At 34.0% G+C, this 17,085-nt stretch overlaps 1 protein-coding gene across 5 annotated transcripts in view; it reads left to right on the forward strand.

Annotated features, from left to right (window-relative positions):
- The window catches only part of LOC116765699 (GATA-binding factor C-like), a 57,977-nt gene extending 42,669 nt beyond the window's left edge, over positions 1-15,308 (forward strand). For 3 of the 5 annotated variants that reach the window (XM_032655280.2, XM_061522054.1, XM_061522053.1), the window contains exons 5-8: positions 1,067-1,201; positions 13,429-13,642; positions 13,862-14,001; positions 14,097-15,308. In XM_032655280.2, the coding sequence (XP_032511171.1) occupies positions 1,067-1,201; positions 13,429-13,642; positions 13,862-14,001; positions 14,097-14,123 (516 nt within the window). In that variant the 3' untranslated portion in view covers positions 14,124-15,308. The remainder of the gene's footprint in view (positions 1-1,066; positions 1,202-13,428; positions 13,643-13,861; positions 14,002-14,096) is intronic. The other 2 variants (XM_032655281.2, XM_061522055.1) reach the window with 2 other exon arrangements.
- Positions 15,309-17,085: the final 1,777 nt, after the last annotated feature.

A 17,085-nucleotide genomic window follows, 5' to 3' on the forward strand; every position in this document is an offset into this window, starting at 1 on the left:
TATCGGCAGATTATGAAATCGTTTCGCGTAATTGACTCATAGAAATAAATTTAATTATTATACGTGTCAATGTAAATTTTATTTTTTATAGCTCGGGTAATATTGTAAACTCTAATCATATCCCGGTACAAGGAAGATATGATGACGAAGCAAATATTTGCGAACATTTTAAAATCTCGCTATTCCAATACGCAGCTGTGATGACGCGAAAGGATGAACCGACTGCTTCGATTTTAATAAAATTTAATAATATCATACCCTTTAGAATGTAATGTTTAAGAAATTTCTTAATATAAAATTTTCCGATGGCTTTAGTATGTTGTTGGTGGTTTAAGACAAACTATCAATCAATCAATAAGCTGCGGTCAATATAATGTCGGTTACACTGATTCTAGTTACCGAAAAACGAGCCGAGTTGTCGTTTCGAATAGAACTCTCCATAAAACGATCTCAATACATTAAATTCAATAAATGACATGACAAATTAATTGTTACAGTATGAGTAGGATTTTACGTCGCTTTTTATTTTTATTCGTTTTGGTTTAGGACGAATGCATTTTTAATTGAGTGAGGCATTCCGGTGGACTCTATAAAACGGTGCATATATATATTTTTTGTTTGATTGACGTCTGTTAATGGGCAGGTGCGTAAGACTTGGATCGTTTTTGACTTGTTTCAAATGTTCATTTTTGTTAGTTTGTGCGACCCGCTGTCGTCGCATGCAGGCTATTGTTTTTTTTTTTTTTAATTTTAATGGTACTGTAAATTTGCCAGCGACAGACAACATGTGTCCAATAAGTAATTAATCAATATTACAAATGCTTTCTACTTTTATGGCGTGTAGGTCGTGTTAATTGATTATGCAAATAAGTTGTAATTAAGGTGTTTGATATCGTACTAATTAACATTACAAATTTTAAATGAATAGTCCGTTTCTAAATAACTAATACCATTGACATCAAAAAATAAAAAATATATTTTTTTAAATAAAATTTATGTATAAAACTGTCAGTTGTACTTATTTATGTGAAAAGTTTCTTCAATCTAAATCCCAACATATTTGCAGTCGCTACAGAGTGCTGCGCGACGCGCTGGAACCTCCTGCGCTAACTGCAAAACCACAACCACGACGTTGTGGAGACGAAACCAAAACGGAGAGCCTGTCTGCAACGCTTGTGGACTATATTACAAACTACATAACGTGAGTATTATAGTATATTTACACTGTATATTACAGGAGACATAAGAGAATTTAGGCAGAACAGTCAATGTCAATGCCAACGTAACTTTTGATCATGACTATGTAGTAATCATATTATACGTTAAGTTTATCATACATATAAAAGAAATACTGTAGGATGACAAGATATATAAGAGAATTAGATCTTAATCATTACTGAATTTTGGGTAGATCAAAAATAACATCAACCAGAACAATCCCTTTACGTCCCAAGGGCACAAAATCCCTGAATGAGTCGCGAGTTTAGAAAGCGCCCTGCAGTTTAATGTGTCATAATACAACAATTGTGTCAAGATAAAACGATTTAGGCTGATGACATTGCTTCATATGAATATCATAATATTAGACGGTGGAGATAATACCTTAAAAAACACGAAAACACTCAATAACACTTAAAAAATGTTAGGAGTTTCAAATAAAGGCAATATCATTCCAAGTATCGCTTGTTTGGACGAAAGTCTTAAATGAATTCTAAAACAGTAGGCGCTCTTAAAATTATTTGAATGGAATAAAATGTATACATGTTCTCAATTCTCACGACTCTCTTTACCCCGTGATATGAAAGCCCTAGCAGTTACAAACATTTATAAGAGAACTAACGGAACATAAAGCTACAATGACAACAATTAACAGTGAATGCGACCCTTGAATACTTGAGATTTTTTTTTGTTGTAACGTATACTTTATAACATCAAAGTATCGGATATTGTTTGGCCTAATTATCCGAAAAGAGCGACAAAGCTACTTCAGAAGCGGAGCTATAATGACGACTGCACAATACAGAAACGAACCAGTAGCGACGTCAAGATGCTGGGAACGCCTTCTCATACATATTTATAAAATCTCGTAAACATTGGCCTCTTGGCCTTTGGGTTAGACATTTATCAATCATAAGCAAAAACGTCGGAATCTAGTTTCAATAAAACCAGTTGATTCCTAAATAATGTCTAGTTTAAATATAATAAAATATTTATTTGTTTTCATTAACATTGAGATATATTTATTTTTATGCGATATATTACGTACGTATCCGAAATTCGGACGCTCACATCAAAACTATCGACATTTAGAAAAAAAATATCGATATAATATAAAAGGACATTTAGTAACAATGCGTAAATAAATACAGTATAATGTTAGGCTGGAGGCAAGTTCGTGATCGATTTCACTCAAAAAACGCAATTCATACAATAAAGCACGGGTCTATTGTGATGCTGTGCCGACCGCGTCACCCGCCTACACCGCGACGGATTAATCTCGATACTTTAATATACAGCACTACGCCTATCACGAAACTGATATGAAAAACAAACAATTGTTCCGAAGATTGTAAAAAATGAAAAACTATAAGAATTTATCAAAATAATGATTAATACTTCAGTTCATATTTTTCTTAAAAGTAATTCATAAAATATCAAATTCAATAAACCGTAGTACAATACTTAAAGCATGAGTGTTTACTCAAAACACACCTCTTAAGGCCGTACAATGGAGACCGCTGTTCCGACATTATACAGTTTCAAACGATCAAGCTCATTCAATCCATACGTATTATTGTTTTTAATAAAAACATTTTATTGGCCCTTTGATACATAGCTTGTTTGTAGATTTGATTGATATGGGAAACCTGCTGTGATGAAATAAATGATGACTTTTAAATCTCGCTGCTCAGTCGATATAGGTAGGATCTATAAAAATATAGCGTATAACTCGTACGACAAATATTACGTACATTTGTGGGATTTTGTTGTGTCTGGTTCATTATTTTGCTCAACTTATAGTGTATGGGATCAATTTAAATTATACATTTAAGACCAATGGGTTTCAATTGAATGCAATGGAAAATAAATTATTTATTTGGGCAACCACAATAATCTGATAATAGGATTAACGTAGGTGCGTGGGTTAGAGTCTCGTCATAATACAAACGCAAAGTCAGCTGTTAATAATGTGTGCGAACGAATATATTCCTAAACGGTTTAGTAATATGAGCCAATATCGTTTAAATACTATTGATATTTAGGGTTTTTCATTTGTTATAAAAAGGCAACCGTCGGTGGCTTTTTATAAATATGTTTATTTAATTTATCGCGCTCGTTTATTCGGTACTTCCTCAAACTTATTGCCTATTAGGTTTTTGTGGTTTGGACAATTTAATTAATTTCTATTCTCTTCTTCACCACAAACGTATATACTTTTTATCAAGCAATCGGTTATTGTTTTAATATTAATGTCCGTAATGCAAGTTAAATGTACACAAAATGAACAAAATAAACCTAACAACATTGTACAAATTGCTCTGTTAGTAACAAGTATCGTTAGCCAACATCAAACCCATCCTTATGCGTTTAACTATAAACTACCAAACAAATGAAGTTCTAAACACATCAGACGTTTCATAACTAGACGTTAACTTAAGTGCCTCCCATACAAAAGTATTGGATTACTTGTATTGAAGCTAGAGAGAGAGCGCCCATAATAACAGCTCAAATGATACATTTCGAATACAATGGGGCGATCAATTCAATTTTTGAATTGAGAACGCTCTCTTTTTTTACTTCGTCTAAAGTGCTGTTTTGTTCAGCCAACATCCGAGGGAATCTGACAGTCACCGTTTTTTCTCCTGTTTTTCTTTTGCATTAGATTTAAATGCAGGGTTATAGATATAAAGTAAATCTTTATTTTTTGTTGTATTAGATGACGGAGTTCTTATTTCAAAAATTATTTCTGATATTCACGCCCTGTCATGTGATTTTAATTGTTATATGCGCGTAGTTTAAATCGTGTTGTTAATTATGGTGAGCAAATCAGAGCTTGACTAGCGGAAAAAGATAAAAAGATGTTTTAATTTACTCATTACATTATATTACACATGCTACTGGCTTGCCGCCAAACGGCCAGTACGTTTTGGGCGAATGTTATAATGACATCAATTTGAATATTCAACATTGAACGGCGATCGCATTTACATAGATTCGGCCGTTGAATTTTGTAGCTTTGCAAAATATCGTTCACTCCTAATTACGTCGCCAGCTGTTTAATTACTGCTACATTTTACATACACGACCTATGCCGACAGCTATTGTTTGCTTGTTTAAAATAACATTTGGCGTATATATTTTGTGAAAATAAAATCGTTATTATAAAATAAAATAATAAAAGTAGGCGTTTGTGCAGTAGGCCGGAAAGATTTTATCTGTTGGCAATACAGAAAAAATGGCGCCCACCGGAAGTGTCCGAGCACGGCGCGCGGCACGTTACCATTTTTTTTTCTTTTTTTGTTTTAAATGGCTTTTTCCCGGCAGCGTTCGGCCGGAAATGCGTTTGCGTAGAACTGCCGCGCGAAGTATAAATGTAGTAGGGCACCGAAAAAATTCAAATGCAATTTCGACGTTTCGACATTATCTTAAGGTTAGTTTTCGTAAACGCTATTGTGAAATAAAACCGTTTTCCGTGTGGAGGGCACGTTGTGTAGCGCTAAATAGCATGTTTTAATTCATGAGGCTCCATTCTGTTTAGCGAGCGATTCTCAGTTGATTTATTGTCTTTGAAATAAATTTTGGGAAACTGGATCGTTTTTGTTTATAAGAAAACCAAGGAATATAATTAACGAAATTGTTAATTTGTATTTAAATACAATTTCTTTAATTAATCACATAATTTAAGATAGCATTGAGAGATCTAATTATATTCATTACAATCTTGTATAATTGACCGTGGCGTGTCATTCAAACAGATTGGCTTTATATTATCAGTCAGGACTTTTGTTTTTTAAAAATATTAAAACGAAACGGAGAAACTTTCATATTAAGAATGGAAACAATATTATATGCCAGTACTGATTTTTTTTATTTTATTTATTTAAAATATAAATTTTAAATTCATCTTAAAACGATAGCGAGATTTAGATCTATTTATATAAAGATAATGCATCTACAAATGTTCGCGCTGATTCTCGGTAGTCAAAGATCTGGCAACGTTGTATCGTCCGTGATCTACTGATGTTCACAAATTGTCGTGCATTCAGGTGTCTAGGAAGTACAGTCAAGCTAATACTGCTATTAAAATACATTTTTCTTTTCGATATTACAATGTCTTCATCTCTAAACTTCAATTATGCCTCAAGCAGTCCTAATCCGAATGTATGACATGCGTTTCCAAAGTAATAATTCTCAGAGCCCACGTTTACAACACAGGTAATTAAGTCGGATATGAACCATACTGGAGTACCGGTCGATTGCGTCCACCAGAGTTTAGGTTCGTTCCCCCTCCGGTACATCTGTAAACATCTTATAGATAACAATCTGACGTTTGACACAAAGCGCGGTTGCGGGAGATACTATCTAAGAACTATCCGAATGCCTCCCCCCTCGCCCCTCACCCTCCTCTCTCCCCCTTCTTCTACGGCTCTCCGTCTAATTATTTATTTATGCCTCCTTATCATAGCATCGATGCGCTCGGCGGCAAAACTGCGTGTTTTCATGAGCACAATTTTAGAATGGAGCCATAACGTTATCTTTCAGCCGATCTCAGTGACAGTCCGTTCTAAAATCTCCTCAATACTTTGATTGGTGCTATTCTGTTCATTTCTTTGATCTTTATAAACCGTCGCGGTCCAGCTCCAAGCTATATATGACTAGATAGGTTCTCATAAAAAATCTCTATAGAAGTCGTTGGTAGAATTCATTTATAAAAACTAATATTTTTGTAATTACAACGAAAGGTGTCCGTTGCTGAGGAAGTAATATTTAAATTATTCTACACTACAACCTCAAACCGTCATCGCAGTGGGTGAAGGTAATGACGACAAATAAAAAACTTTATGACATCTCATTCAGTTGACCGTCCAAGGTGTAATTTGATTGAAAGCACCAAAAAAGCCTCATAATCATATAATAAGTGGTGGAATAATTACTAGGGTCTTAGCAGGTGCGTCTTGAGAGCGCACGCGCCGTCGGTTCATAACACGTCTGTCGGTGTGATAATAATATTAATAAAATCCAAAGTTATAATAAAATATTGCTTTGTAACGAATAACGTTTGTTCTATTTAATATGCTAATACTTTAATGTAACAGCTGTTTCGGTGCTACAGTAATAAAATAGTAACTTATATTAAATATTCTTATTTGAATCATCAGTCATGTTGCTTCTGATGTACAAGTTATGCCAAACTGTGTTTTGTATTAATCGGAGGGCTGTTAAGTTTTGTGTAGATGCTGACAGCGATGATCGCTCGCTGGCAGCCTGTATGAATTAGTGTAGCGTGGTAGCCCCGTGAGATTTACTGAGGATGCAGTCGCTGTCTAATTGGACTGGCTTCGAAGCCAGCGGCTAACAGATAGATTTATTGATTTCAATAACTGTTTTTTTTTTATATCAAAACGAACTAAAGTTATCGCTGAATTTTAATATTATATAATAGTGTATCAATTCTTTTTTATAGCTATATCAAGAGTGAGAAATACGGTCAATTTGTATTATAATAAAGAAACAAACTATAATAATTTATCTTACGTGTAATTTTAAAAGGCGTTTCCACGCTATATATCACAAGCAAAATATCTCTTTCCGCATAAGAAAGCCGGTAATAATTTCACAAGCATCCAACAAGTAGCTTCATTTCATATTTGAGTCAAATGAATTACTTCCGTTTTAATATTTTTTATTAGTTTGTGTTTAAAGCAACGTATAAAAAATTTAATAGTCTGTCGGCGTACACATAGAAATATCAAATTAGGTATGTTAGAGTTTTAAAAGAATTGCATCCAATCATCTTGATTTACGATTGTAGTAACAGAGAATATATGTATTTAAATTCCGTCATTACGGAATTTTGAGCGGTTCTGTTGTAATTAAAATGAATTAGTTATAGTAATGGTAACGGTTTTATCGATAAGCCCTATCTTTTATTGCGCCATTTAAGTGACAAATGATATCATTACTATATAAAATTCTTATAAATTATTATTCGGAGTTATATAAACTTTAATCAATTTAAAAGTTATTATAAATAATGTAGAGAATATCAAAATCATATGTTTGTTTTACATACAGATACGATAGTTTTTACTTAACTGTTCGGTTCAAATAACAGTAGTTTTCTCATAGAATGTTAAGAGATTTTTTAATAGATTCCCCTTAGCTGGTCCTTATTCTGATATTGTTATGTCAAGAATAGTTGTATTTTTAAGTTTTGCTATACTAGTATCGTCTCATATAATTTCTCAATAATAAAGATCTTTTACAGCCGAGTACCTAAAGCCATAAGCATTTGTTGAAGTTATATATGTGATTTATATTAATGTTTCTTAATCATTAAATGATTCACTTATTCTTATTCGGTATCAAATAAATAAGTAATTGCAAAATGTATGTGATGTGAAACACCAAAGAGGTATTGAACAGAAATATGACCACATCCAATATGTAGAATCAAAATATTCGTCGCAATACATTAGGGATGGCTATAAATCGATGTTATTCATAAATTTCGGCGCTATATAAATCGTATTTTCAATTATCCCACGAAGTAACAGTCGACCGCTACCAAGTATTTATTTTAATCAACCGTTCACATCAAACATTCGATGTTCTCGACATCTCTCGGGGCACATCCTTAATTATGAAATATTGCTTATTGCAAACATTGAACCAATTGTCAATTAACTCCCATCACTGGTTTTAAATAAATTATTATATCGCCTCCCGTTTCGTTCTTTTGTATTCTTATTTATTTCGTTGTAATTTTTTTAATGCCTCATACATTTAATGCATTATGAAATGTATAAACAATTTTAAATTAAAAAGCACTTAATTTGCCATTAATTTGTTCGCTGTGAAGGGCAATGGCCATTGCAACTATTTAGCGTCTTTAATGTCCCTTCAATAAAATAAATCAAACATAAAGAATGATCCATAAAGAGAAGAATTTCGCTAAGAGGTATTATAAAATGGCCATACAGCGTGTTTATTGTGTGTTCTGCGGATTGCATCTGTGCAGTGTGGATGAGCAGGCGCCGGGGAGAGGAATGCTTTAGTAACAACGCGGAACTAATTACTGACAACTAAGCCGTCCCTTCATTGAACCACGCCAAATATATTATAACATGACGACAATATCAGGGTTGATAGGTCATAGAAAATAATACTAAAAATATTCACAACTACTATCATTCATTTTGATTTGAGAGATTTTTAAATGGACACTTTTCTATTTTGTTCATTAATTATAATCAACTAAGTAATAAAACGAACTTGAATTTCATCCAAGTGTTGTGATAAGAAACATTAAGTTGTGTTTTTGTGTGTTTCTTTTAGAAAGTCCTTACTATTACAGTTAGTAGTACATCGTGTAGTTTATAGTCCCAAAGTATTTTTTTTTTTTGTTGAATTTTCATATATTTAAAATAAAAGAAATCAAAACAGCAACCCTCAGTCCTGGAACCCTTTCTCTTAACAGTCGGTCGGTTTTCATTCACGCGCCACTCCAACTGAAATACATGCGGCGCCACTCTTTTTATTGTTCATAAAAAAAATAAACAAAAAAAAAAAACACAACAAAAATACTTCAGAACAAAAATATACCGTGTCCTCTGATTGGAGAGTCATTACCTAATTGTAAATATAATAGCGTTTATAATGTATAGAATAAGCAAAGTTTAATTAGGTTTGGAGAGTTTTATTTCAGATAAATATCTGATTTATGTTTAATGACGTCATTCCGTTATGTTGCACTTCTTTTATGATGTTTTTAGTGCTGTTTCCGAGTATAACTCGCGTGTGGCCGTTGTCGTCGCGGCCAATTGCGGACGTTTATTTGTCTGTCACGCGACATTTCTCCTGTCCTCGAGACGATTTCGTCCTTTAATTGCAACTTTCGATAGCACTGATTGGATCTTATCGTGTCCCTTGAAGAACTTAATAACTTTGTTCTTAGTTCTTTATTAAATACACTGTCATTAAAGTCATCTGAGATAGCAATTAAGTTATGTATCATAAAAAAGATAATTGCATCAGAAGGCGTGTGCGACACTATTTTGTTTCTTGATTCATAAACAATACTCCGTTCACACGTGTGATAACTATTGTTAATTGATCTCATTTTTTGTTCATTTATATAGAACTTGAATTATCTGGAAGTAAAAAGCACTCGCACGCGACGTTAAGGTTTCGCTTACAAAATAGAAACATACAGGAAAATTAAAAAAAAAAAAAAAACAATACAAGAATAACGTACGATAAGTTTGAACTACTGCGACATAAATAACTGGGCTGAAAAGATTTATTGTTGCTTTTTGTTCTGGCAATGTATACGGTGACGCGCAAAAAATATAAAAATGTATTAACACTTCACATGTATGAGATTCGTGTGAGCGGCTGCGATGTATCTAAAGAGGTTTTAATGAGACCATATACGCAATTTACTGATGTTATATCAAGAATTATAATAATTGAACTCGCAAAATTCCTTGCACTAATAAATTGATGCAGATATTTACGTAAATATTGACGGTGTTAGGCTGTTTGTACAATAACAAAAGTGACACGTAACACTGATCGGTTTCAATAAAGCCATTTTAGGTTTTTGCTCGATAATGGCTATATATTTTTTGTTAGGTAATTGGTTGCTAATTCTTTAGGTTTGTCGTGCACTGGTACGCCTGTCTAATTTATCTGATCTCTATCAATTGATTTACAGCTAAGCGGACTTTGTACAATTTCTCTCGCTCTGTTGCATACCGTTTGTTCTTGTTTTATTACGACAATTCGAACAGTGCCGAATTTTTTTTTTTTATTATTCGATAACTCCTCTCTCCGCGTTGAAATTATTAAGTTGTGCAACGAATAGCGATACGTATAAATGATGAGATTCCATATCTTTTATATTTTTCACTTTAGAATTGTTTATAATGTCAATTAATAAGATAATACTCTATACAAAAGTAATTGAAAATGGAAAAAATATAAAAGTTATTCTGTTACTGGGCCGAAAGCGTTAAAATGACTATAATTTTGCTTTAATTACACAGACTGGCGCAAGGCTTTCTAGCTGACGGAAAAATTATGCGCATCGGCCGTGCATTTTCCATGGCATTGTATGTGAGCCTGTTATTTTCCCATTTGAGTGGTTTTATGGCGGCTCTGGCCAGATGGCACTAGATAGGACCGAACTAGAAACTTGACGTAATTATTCACACGCACTGAGAAACATAACAGGCCTTCATCATTTCAATGCATACTGTTTTTCACTGTGCAATTTTGTTATATACATTGAAATAAAGGCAGCGTTATATTTTTATTATAAAGAGTATATTACTTAATATTAGTTAGGTTTTCATGATTAGTTAAATACTTTGTTATGAAAACGGCTCTTGTTTATGAGATACATAAATATAATTCAGTTTTAATTTTAATCGTGCCACCACAAACATCTATAAAGTTTAATTTATCGTCTCTAAATGTTACAGTCGGCGAGATTTATTTAAGAATGTAGTGCAAGGCTAGGATCTATAGCATATAGGTGAATGTGAATTGCACACGCGATTCGACCCTTATGGTACAAGCTTGATGTTTTATAACTATTCATTGAATTTCTATTTCAACCACATTTGAAAAGCCAAAAAAATAATATACTAATGAATCGGTTCTGACTCAAAGATACGTGTTTAACATGAATTATATTATTTAGTTGTTTCGACTTATACCGGGTTTCCCAGGTCGACATATTGAAGTTAAATTTTCAACAAGCCACAGTGTACCCTAGCATAATATCGATCGAACTAAAATAATCTCTATTGCATGCTCACTGATATCAAATTGCTCTGTCTGATTGTTGTACATTGGCTGCACTATTAAGGTGATCATATTTGAGTGGAACATACGTTTATGGGCTTTAAACTGTTTCAATAAGGATCAAATTGCTATAGTTGTCGGATGCACAAAGAGATGGAATGTAGCATGCAAAGTGCGTGTATCGTTAGCAAGGAAACGGATTCGCGTATGATCGCGATATTACTGTTAGTAATTTTCATTGTTTTCTTTAATGAAGTACGAAATTGGGACTTTCATTCAGACCATGAATAATACAATCGTTTCAAATATATAAATTGCTATAATGTATTAATTTTAATGAGTCTCTGTATAAAAAATTAAACGTAATTCATGGTTGTAATTGGTTTTATTACGAGCAAAGTTTAATATGAACATATGCACTATTGTAGAAAATAATTAGAAACCCATTCGCTATACACACATAAACCCTATCTTATTGTTTTAGTGCTGTGTTACCTTCCTGTACCTCTCAGTGGGAATGTAATTAACCCAGCATAATGGCCAGTTATTAAGCAATTTCTAGACTAACATGGCAGATGCCTGATATAACTACCTTTTAGGTATACGAGTATAGTTAGATATGTGGTAGGAACCCGTACAAGGAGTCTGTTTTGAATGCAAACAACGTATGACGATTGTCAGTTTACATTTTCCCGCTCTGCTATTTTGTTTAAATCTATGGTGATATGAATATTTGTGACTAACATTTAACTAAAAGCGAAGAGATTTATTATAGAAACCTGACCTCGGCTCGTGCAACACGTGCTTTAAATAGAAATAAGTCGATATGTATGTTATGTTTATGAATATTAAGGTATTTCTTATGCAAAATTATATTTAAATGTCAACACATGTAGTGAGAGGAATCATTCGAAATTTTATTTTATGCGATATCATATTGAGCCCAAATTAGATCGGTCGTTAGATATGCGTATGTTATCATTTAAATTTAAATTGAATCTAGAATAACAATGTTAATGAGACACAAAATATAGTAATCAAATTCATGATATATTTAGTTCAAATAATGAACGTCTCAGATCATGCATTAGGTAATAACCAGTGTATGAAGGCTTCTCAATGACCTAATTACGGACTAAATCTGTCGGTATGCGGGCTAAAGTTAATGCATTTTATATTGGTTCAATTGTAAGCAGCGCCGTCTTGGTATGTTTGCTGTGTGGGCGATTCTTAGAACTTATTAGGGACACTGGGAATTAGCACGCAGACACTGCACTTGGCTGACATGACCTTCCTTTACCAGACATAAAAGTTTTAGGGATTTGTCATATAAATGTGTTTTGCTTTTTTATAGAGGAATATCAGTGTGCTCTTATAATATAATTTCCGTCATTCAGTCTGAAAATTAGATAAATACCTATATACAAAAATATAAATTTAGGGTCTATGCCCAATGTAAAATCTTGAAAACTTTTATATGCAAACAAAAATATGAAGAAGATCAGGTCATGCCTTATAGTTGGTGCCGGCGGGCAATGATATCGTGCGTTTAGGCCACATGCCGCCAACTTCCACGGAAGGCGATGAATAACTCATTGTCCATCCGTCCGACAATCGTGACGCACGTTTCTTAGAAACAGCAATGCAATGCAGAAAGTGACCGAGATACAGTTGACCCGCGAAATGCACAGATATGAAAGTGCATTTCGCACGAGAAACAATAAAACTGTCCGGTTTTCCGCGAGGAAAACGTTGGGATAGGTGTGAACTGCGTGATTGTTGCATATTCATTTTAAATAAACGGTAACTATGCACATTGTTTAGACGATTCTTAGTTAAAATTTTAGTTTCAAAGTTCTTGTATTAAAACATTAGCACGTTTCTCGTGTATTTGGGATTTCAATGTGAGACATTGCAAAGCATCGTTCCCACCAAATGTGAACAAATGTAGTCTCGGAGTGCATCGATGCAGTAATTAGGATGCGTCGAAGGTTCACTTTACGCATGTCGGCTTCGGCAACCAAACGGCTAAATATTCGCACAGTCCATTGTGATACCATTTTATGGCCTCGGCCGCCTTTATACTTCTTACTTAGCATTCCAAATTAGTTTGCACACGTTTTTTATGAAGCTTTAATGTCATGTCACAGCAATAAAGTCGAAACGTTAGAACCGAGCCAAACTGCTACGATTGTTAACCTCTTGTTAAGGTGTCTGCGAATATTACTTTTATTTATGGCGTCGTGAGTCTCAATTTACTGTTACTTTTAGTAATTTTTAATGTTTAAGCCAGTTTAATTGTGTAAACGACTGTTTCTTTTAAATTTCTGTGTTTCTTCTCATAAAATTTAAATAGTTTGATAGTTTAATCATATAATTTATTGTTTGTGACAGGTAAATCGGCCTTTGACAATGAAGAAGGAAGGAATACAGACTCGGAATCGGAAGCTGAGTAGTAAAAGTAAGAAGAAGAAAGGGGGGATGGGTATGGGAGGTGGTGGGGCGTGCGCGCTTGCGCTTGGCGGCGTCATGGGAGACATGATCAAACCACTCGGAGACGCCACTAAGGGCTTCGGTGGTTCCGCCTTCCCCTCGGCTATGGATTTCGGTAAATAAATGTGATATTGCTTCTTACAACGAAATTTATACAGAAATTTGTTTTTGATGTGATTGATCATTGGTTTTTAGTGATTATAATTATATTTATGTTCGCATTTATTTGCTCGAAATTTCATTTCTGCTTATTGTATGGAATATTTTTATGTTTTGTTTGTTTATGAAATTAATGCGATGATATTTTTGATGCTCATCAAAGGTATGTTTCCAGGCCAGCACCAGGTAGGGCTGGTACACCCAGCGGCGGCGCATATGTCCCATTGGTACGGAGCACCCCACCAGGGCTTCGCCCCACCACCGGCCTCGCATAACCCCTACCACCACCATCATCTCGCGCAACTAAACTCTATGGTAGGTGTTTAATTTGCCGGGTCTACTGGTAGCTTTTAAGTTGGAAGCGGTAAGTAAAATATATAAAAAAAATAATGAATATTTTTTGTCTACAGACTGGCTGGAGGAGTGAGTACACGTGATAAGTGAACCAACGAGAGTATAATTTGAATGTCGGAGATGAATGTGCCGTCCGTCAGGGCGACTAACATCACAATAGATACTGTGATTTCACCTGTAGTATAAACAAAATAGTTCATAATCACTTCACGTCACACTAATTTATAAGACTGTTTAACAGAATTGATGTACACCCTGAATTGATGAACATATCTGACTCTATCCCAGTGTTTCTCCAGATCAGAGACTTTTATATTCTTGGATTTATTCCCCTCGAGTATTATTGGAGCTGCGTCACACTATGCTACCAGCACGTCTGAACATTTTTATTCTAAGATATAAAAAATGTCGTTTAGAATATTTTAGAGCGGTAGTCGAGTGTGGCTCGGTACATTTACAAGTAACTAGAGAAATTGTACAGTATTATAATATTAGTTAAGGTCAGTTACTATGTCCGCTTAGATGATTTATACAAATATATGAGTAGCTACTGTTCGTAAAGGATTTTTTTTATTTTGTAAATATTTATTAAGTTATATTCCGTTCCTGTATAGATTGTTTTTTTTTTTTCTTATATTTAATTTGAACTCTTCAGTTCGCTATAGGAATTGTGATGTGTTCAAAAAGTTATTCCATACGTTTCTTTTGTAAATTCGATTCGATGTAGATTTTATTAAAATGCAATAGTAATTTATATAGTAGTGTTAATTCAAGCGAGTTGTAAATAAATTTACTATAAATTAATTGTCAGCGGATATCAACGCGGTATACATTAAAATTGTATCGGGTCACGAGATTGGTTAATGATTTGAAATTTTTTCTAAACGTTGATCGGACATCAGATATCACATAAATATTTTGTATTTCTATAACTATAAAATTAAGATATCGTGTGGCCATAAATTTTAACGAGATCCTTTTTTTGGAGTTGCCAACAGATATTAGAGCACAATGTGCTGAACAATTGGCATCTTCAGAAACGTTATCTCACAATTCCAGATTATGTGTAAATATAAAAAAAAATGTAAATGACCTTAGGAAATATAAAGTATCAAAATAATATGTAAATTAGTGATCACGGCAGAAAAAAAAAACCTGTAACGATATCCCGTACCTAAAATTTTTAGTTTTAAAAACAAAACATTGTGAAGTTGTGTATTTTAAATAAAATTGCGAATAAATTATCAATACTAATTGATATTTCGAAACGGATTTTTATTTGTCACAACCTGATTTTAGATTTTCATTGTTTATAAATAATAGGTAATTATCGTTCTACCCACCCGAACCCAAGGAACATTTTAATAAATAGCTCATATGAAAAGTGCAACAAAAGATGGACCCTTAGATAAAGCTTGTACTGTGATGTATTGATATTCAATAGCCAGTTTTACGGTCAAGCGAACTGATATCCCAACGAATACATTTTCACTGTGAGAGAATCAAATTAGAAACTGATTCAATTGACCGTTCTTACTTTCGCATAAGTCACCGGCTCAATTCCACCATTCTAGAAAAACGTCCAAAACTCACGCTTATCTCGTGGCAAATTGAAAATGCAGCCGGCCGTATGATTGTGCCGCAACCGGGACGCTGCTAGCGACATATGGACCTATTCAATTTTAATCGCATTTCAGAAGAAAGGACATCGGATAAAGTACCTATAAAATGCTCCCCGACTTACTTAATTCTGGTTTTATTTGCGGTTTTGCTGTTCCGAATCAAGGGTGCGTTATTGTTGTCAACAATTAATGTTTGCAGTTGATCTTTTTAGTTGCTTGTTAGTTTCTATGCGGTTACGCTTCGATTGAGATGTGGTTTGCGATTTCCAGCTGAATTATTTTATCCATTTTTTTCTTCTTCTAAGACCCTAAGAATAACATTGTATCGAGGATCGGATTTATTTTTATTCATATGATGCCTACAAGTATTGTAAAGTAATTCCCGTAGCTGCGTCGGTCGTTATAAATACAACGCTGCTGGTCGTGGATACAAATATAAAGTACAAACCAAAAGTAAATAAAACAAATAATATACCTTTCAAAAATGGCTCGCTTATTTTAAGCGGGACTCGAGACAACCGCATAAGTCACTACGTACCGGCCGGTGATATATGCAGCACTAGCGCGGGAAAAAATGTCGTGGAACAAAAAGCACGCCATCACTCCGGAGGATTTATTGCGTGCGGCAACACCGCGGAATATTCGAAGCTCAACGGTCCCATATTCTTACACCTAACCGAGAATGTACCCCCCGATGTGACGGAACTTAGCACTTCGCTAAATTACGACTGTAAAACTCTTGTATTTCCTTCCAACAAAGGTTTCTTCGTTTATTTGAACGTGTAACTCGAGCCTAAATTGAATTAAGATAAGAGCATTGAATAATGTGTTGACGATTAAATAATGACAGAAGTTATATTATTACAGCAATAATCGCACTACATAAATATATCAAACGAATGAGGAGATAAAATTATGATTGCAGTTCCCTTTTTCGAGTATCCGAAAACCATCGAAATATGTTCCAACTTTATAAACCAAGGTGGCCAATATCCGCTATGATTCAAAAGTGTTTGGGAATTCGGGACAAATCCCTTTAGAGTCAGTCATAGTTCAGCGGTTCGTAAGTAAAGAATCGTCTACACACCAATGCCCGCGTCTATCCACTTGATCCGGGAATCAATCTTGGACTTACCCCGGCTTATCTTTTGACCCCGCGCCTTGTGAATGTCAAGGCGTATTTGAGATACTTGGAATTTTATATTACAATGGAACATACTATTTTATAGTTTTCATAAATAAGGCAGGATTTTGTATGAAATAAAGTTTTAATTTGACACACAGATTGTGATCTGGAATAAAACATGAATGTAATAATGACATAAATTTCGATTATTCGATTAGCTAGCATAAATTTCTAGTTCTAAAAACAATGTAGTTTGTTGATATATAAATAAAAAAAATAACTTTGCGAACACAATTT

This window comes from Danaus plexippus, chromosome 11, assembly GCF_018135715.1.
Source record: "Danaus plexippus chromosome 11, MEX_DaPlex, whole genome shotgun sequence".
NCBI lineage: Eukaryota > Metazoa > Arthropoda > Insecta > Lepidoptera > Nymphalidae > Danaus > Danaus plexippus.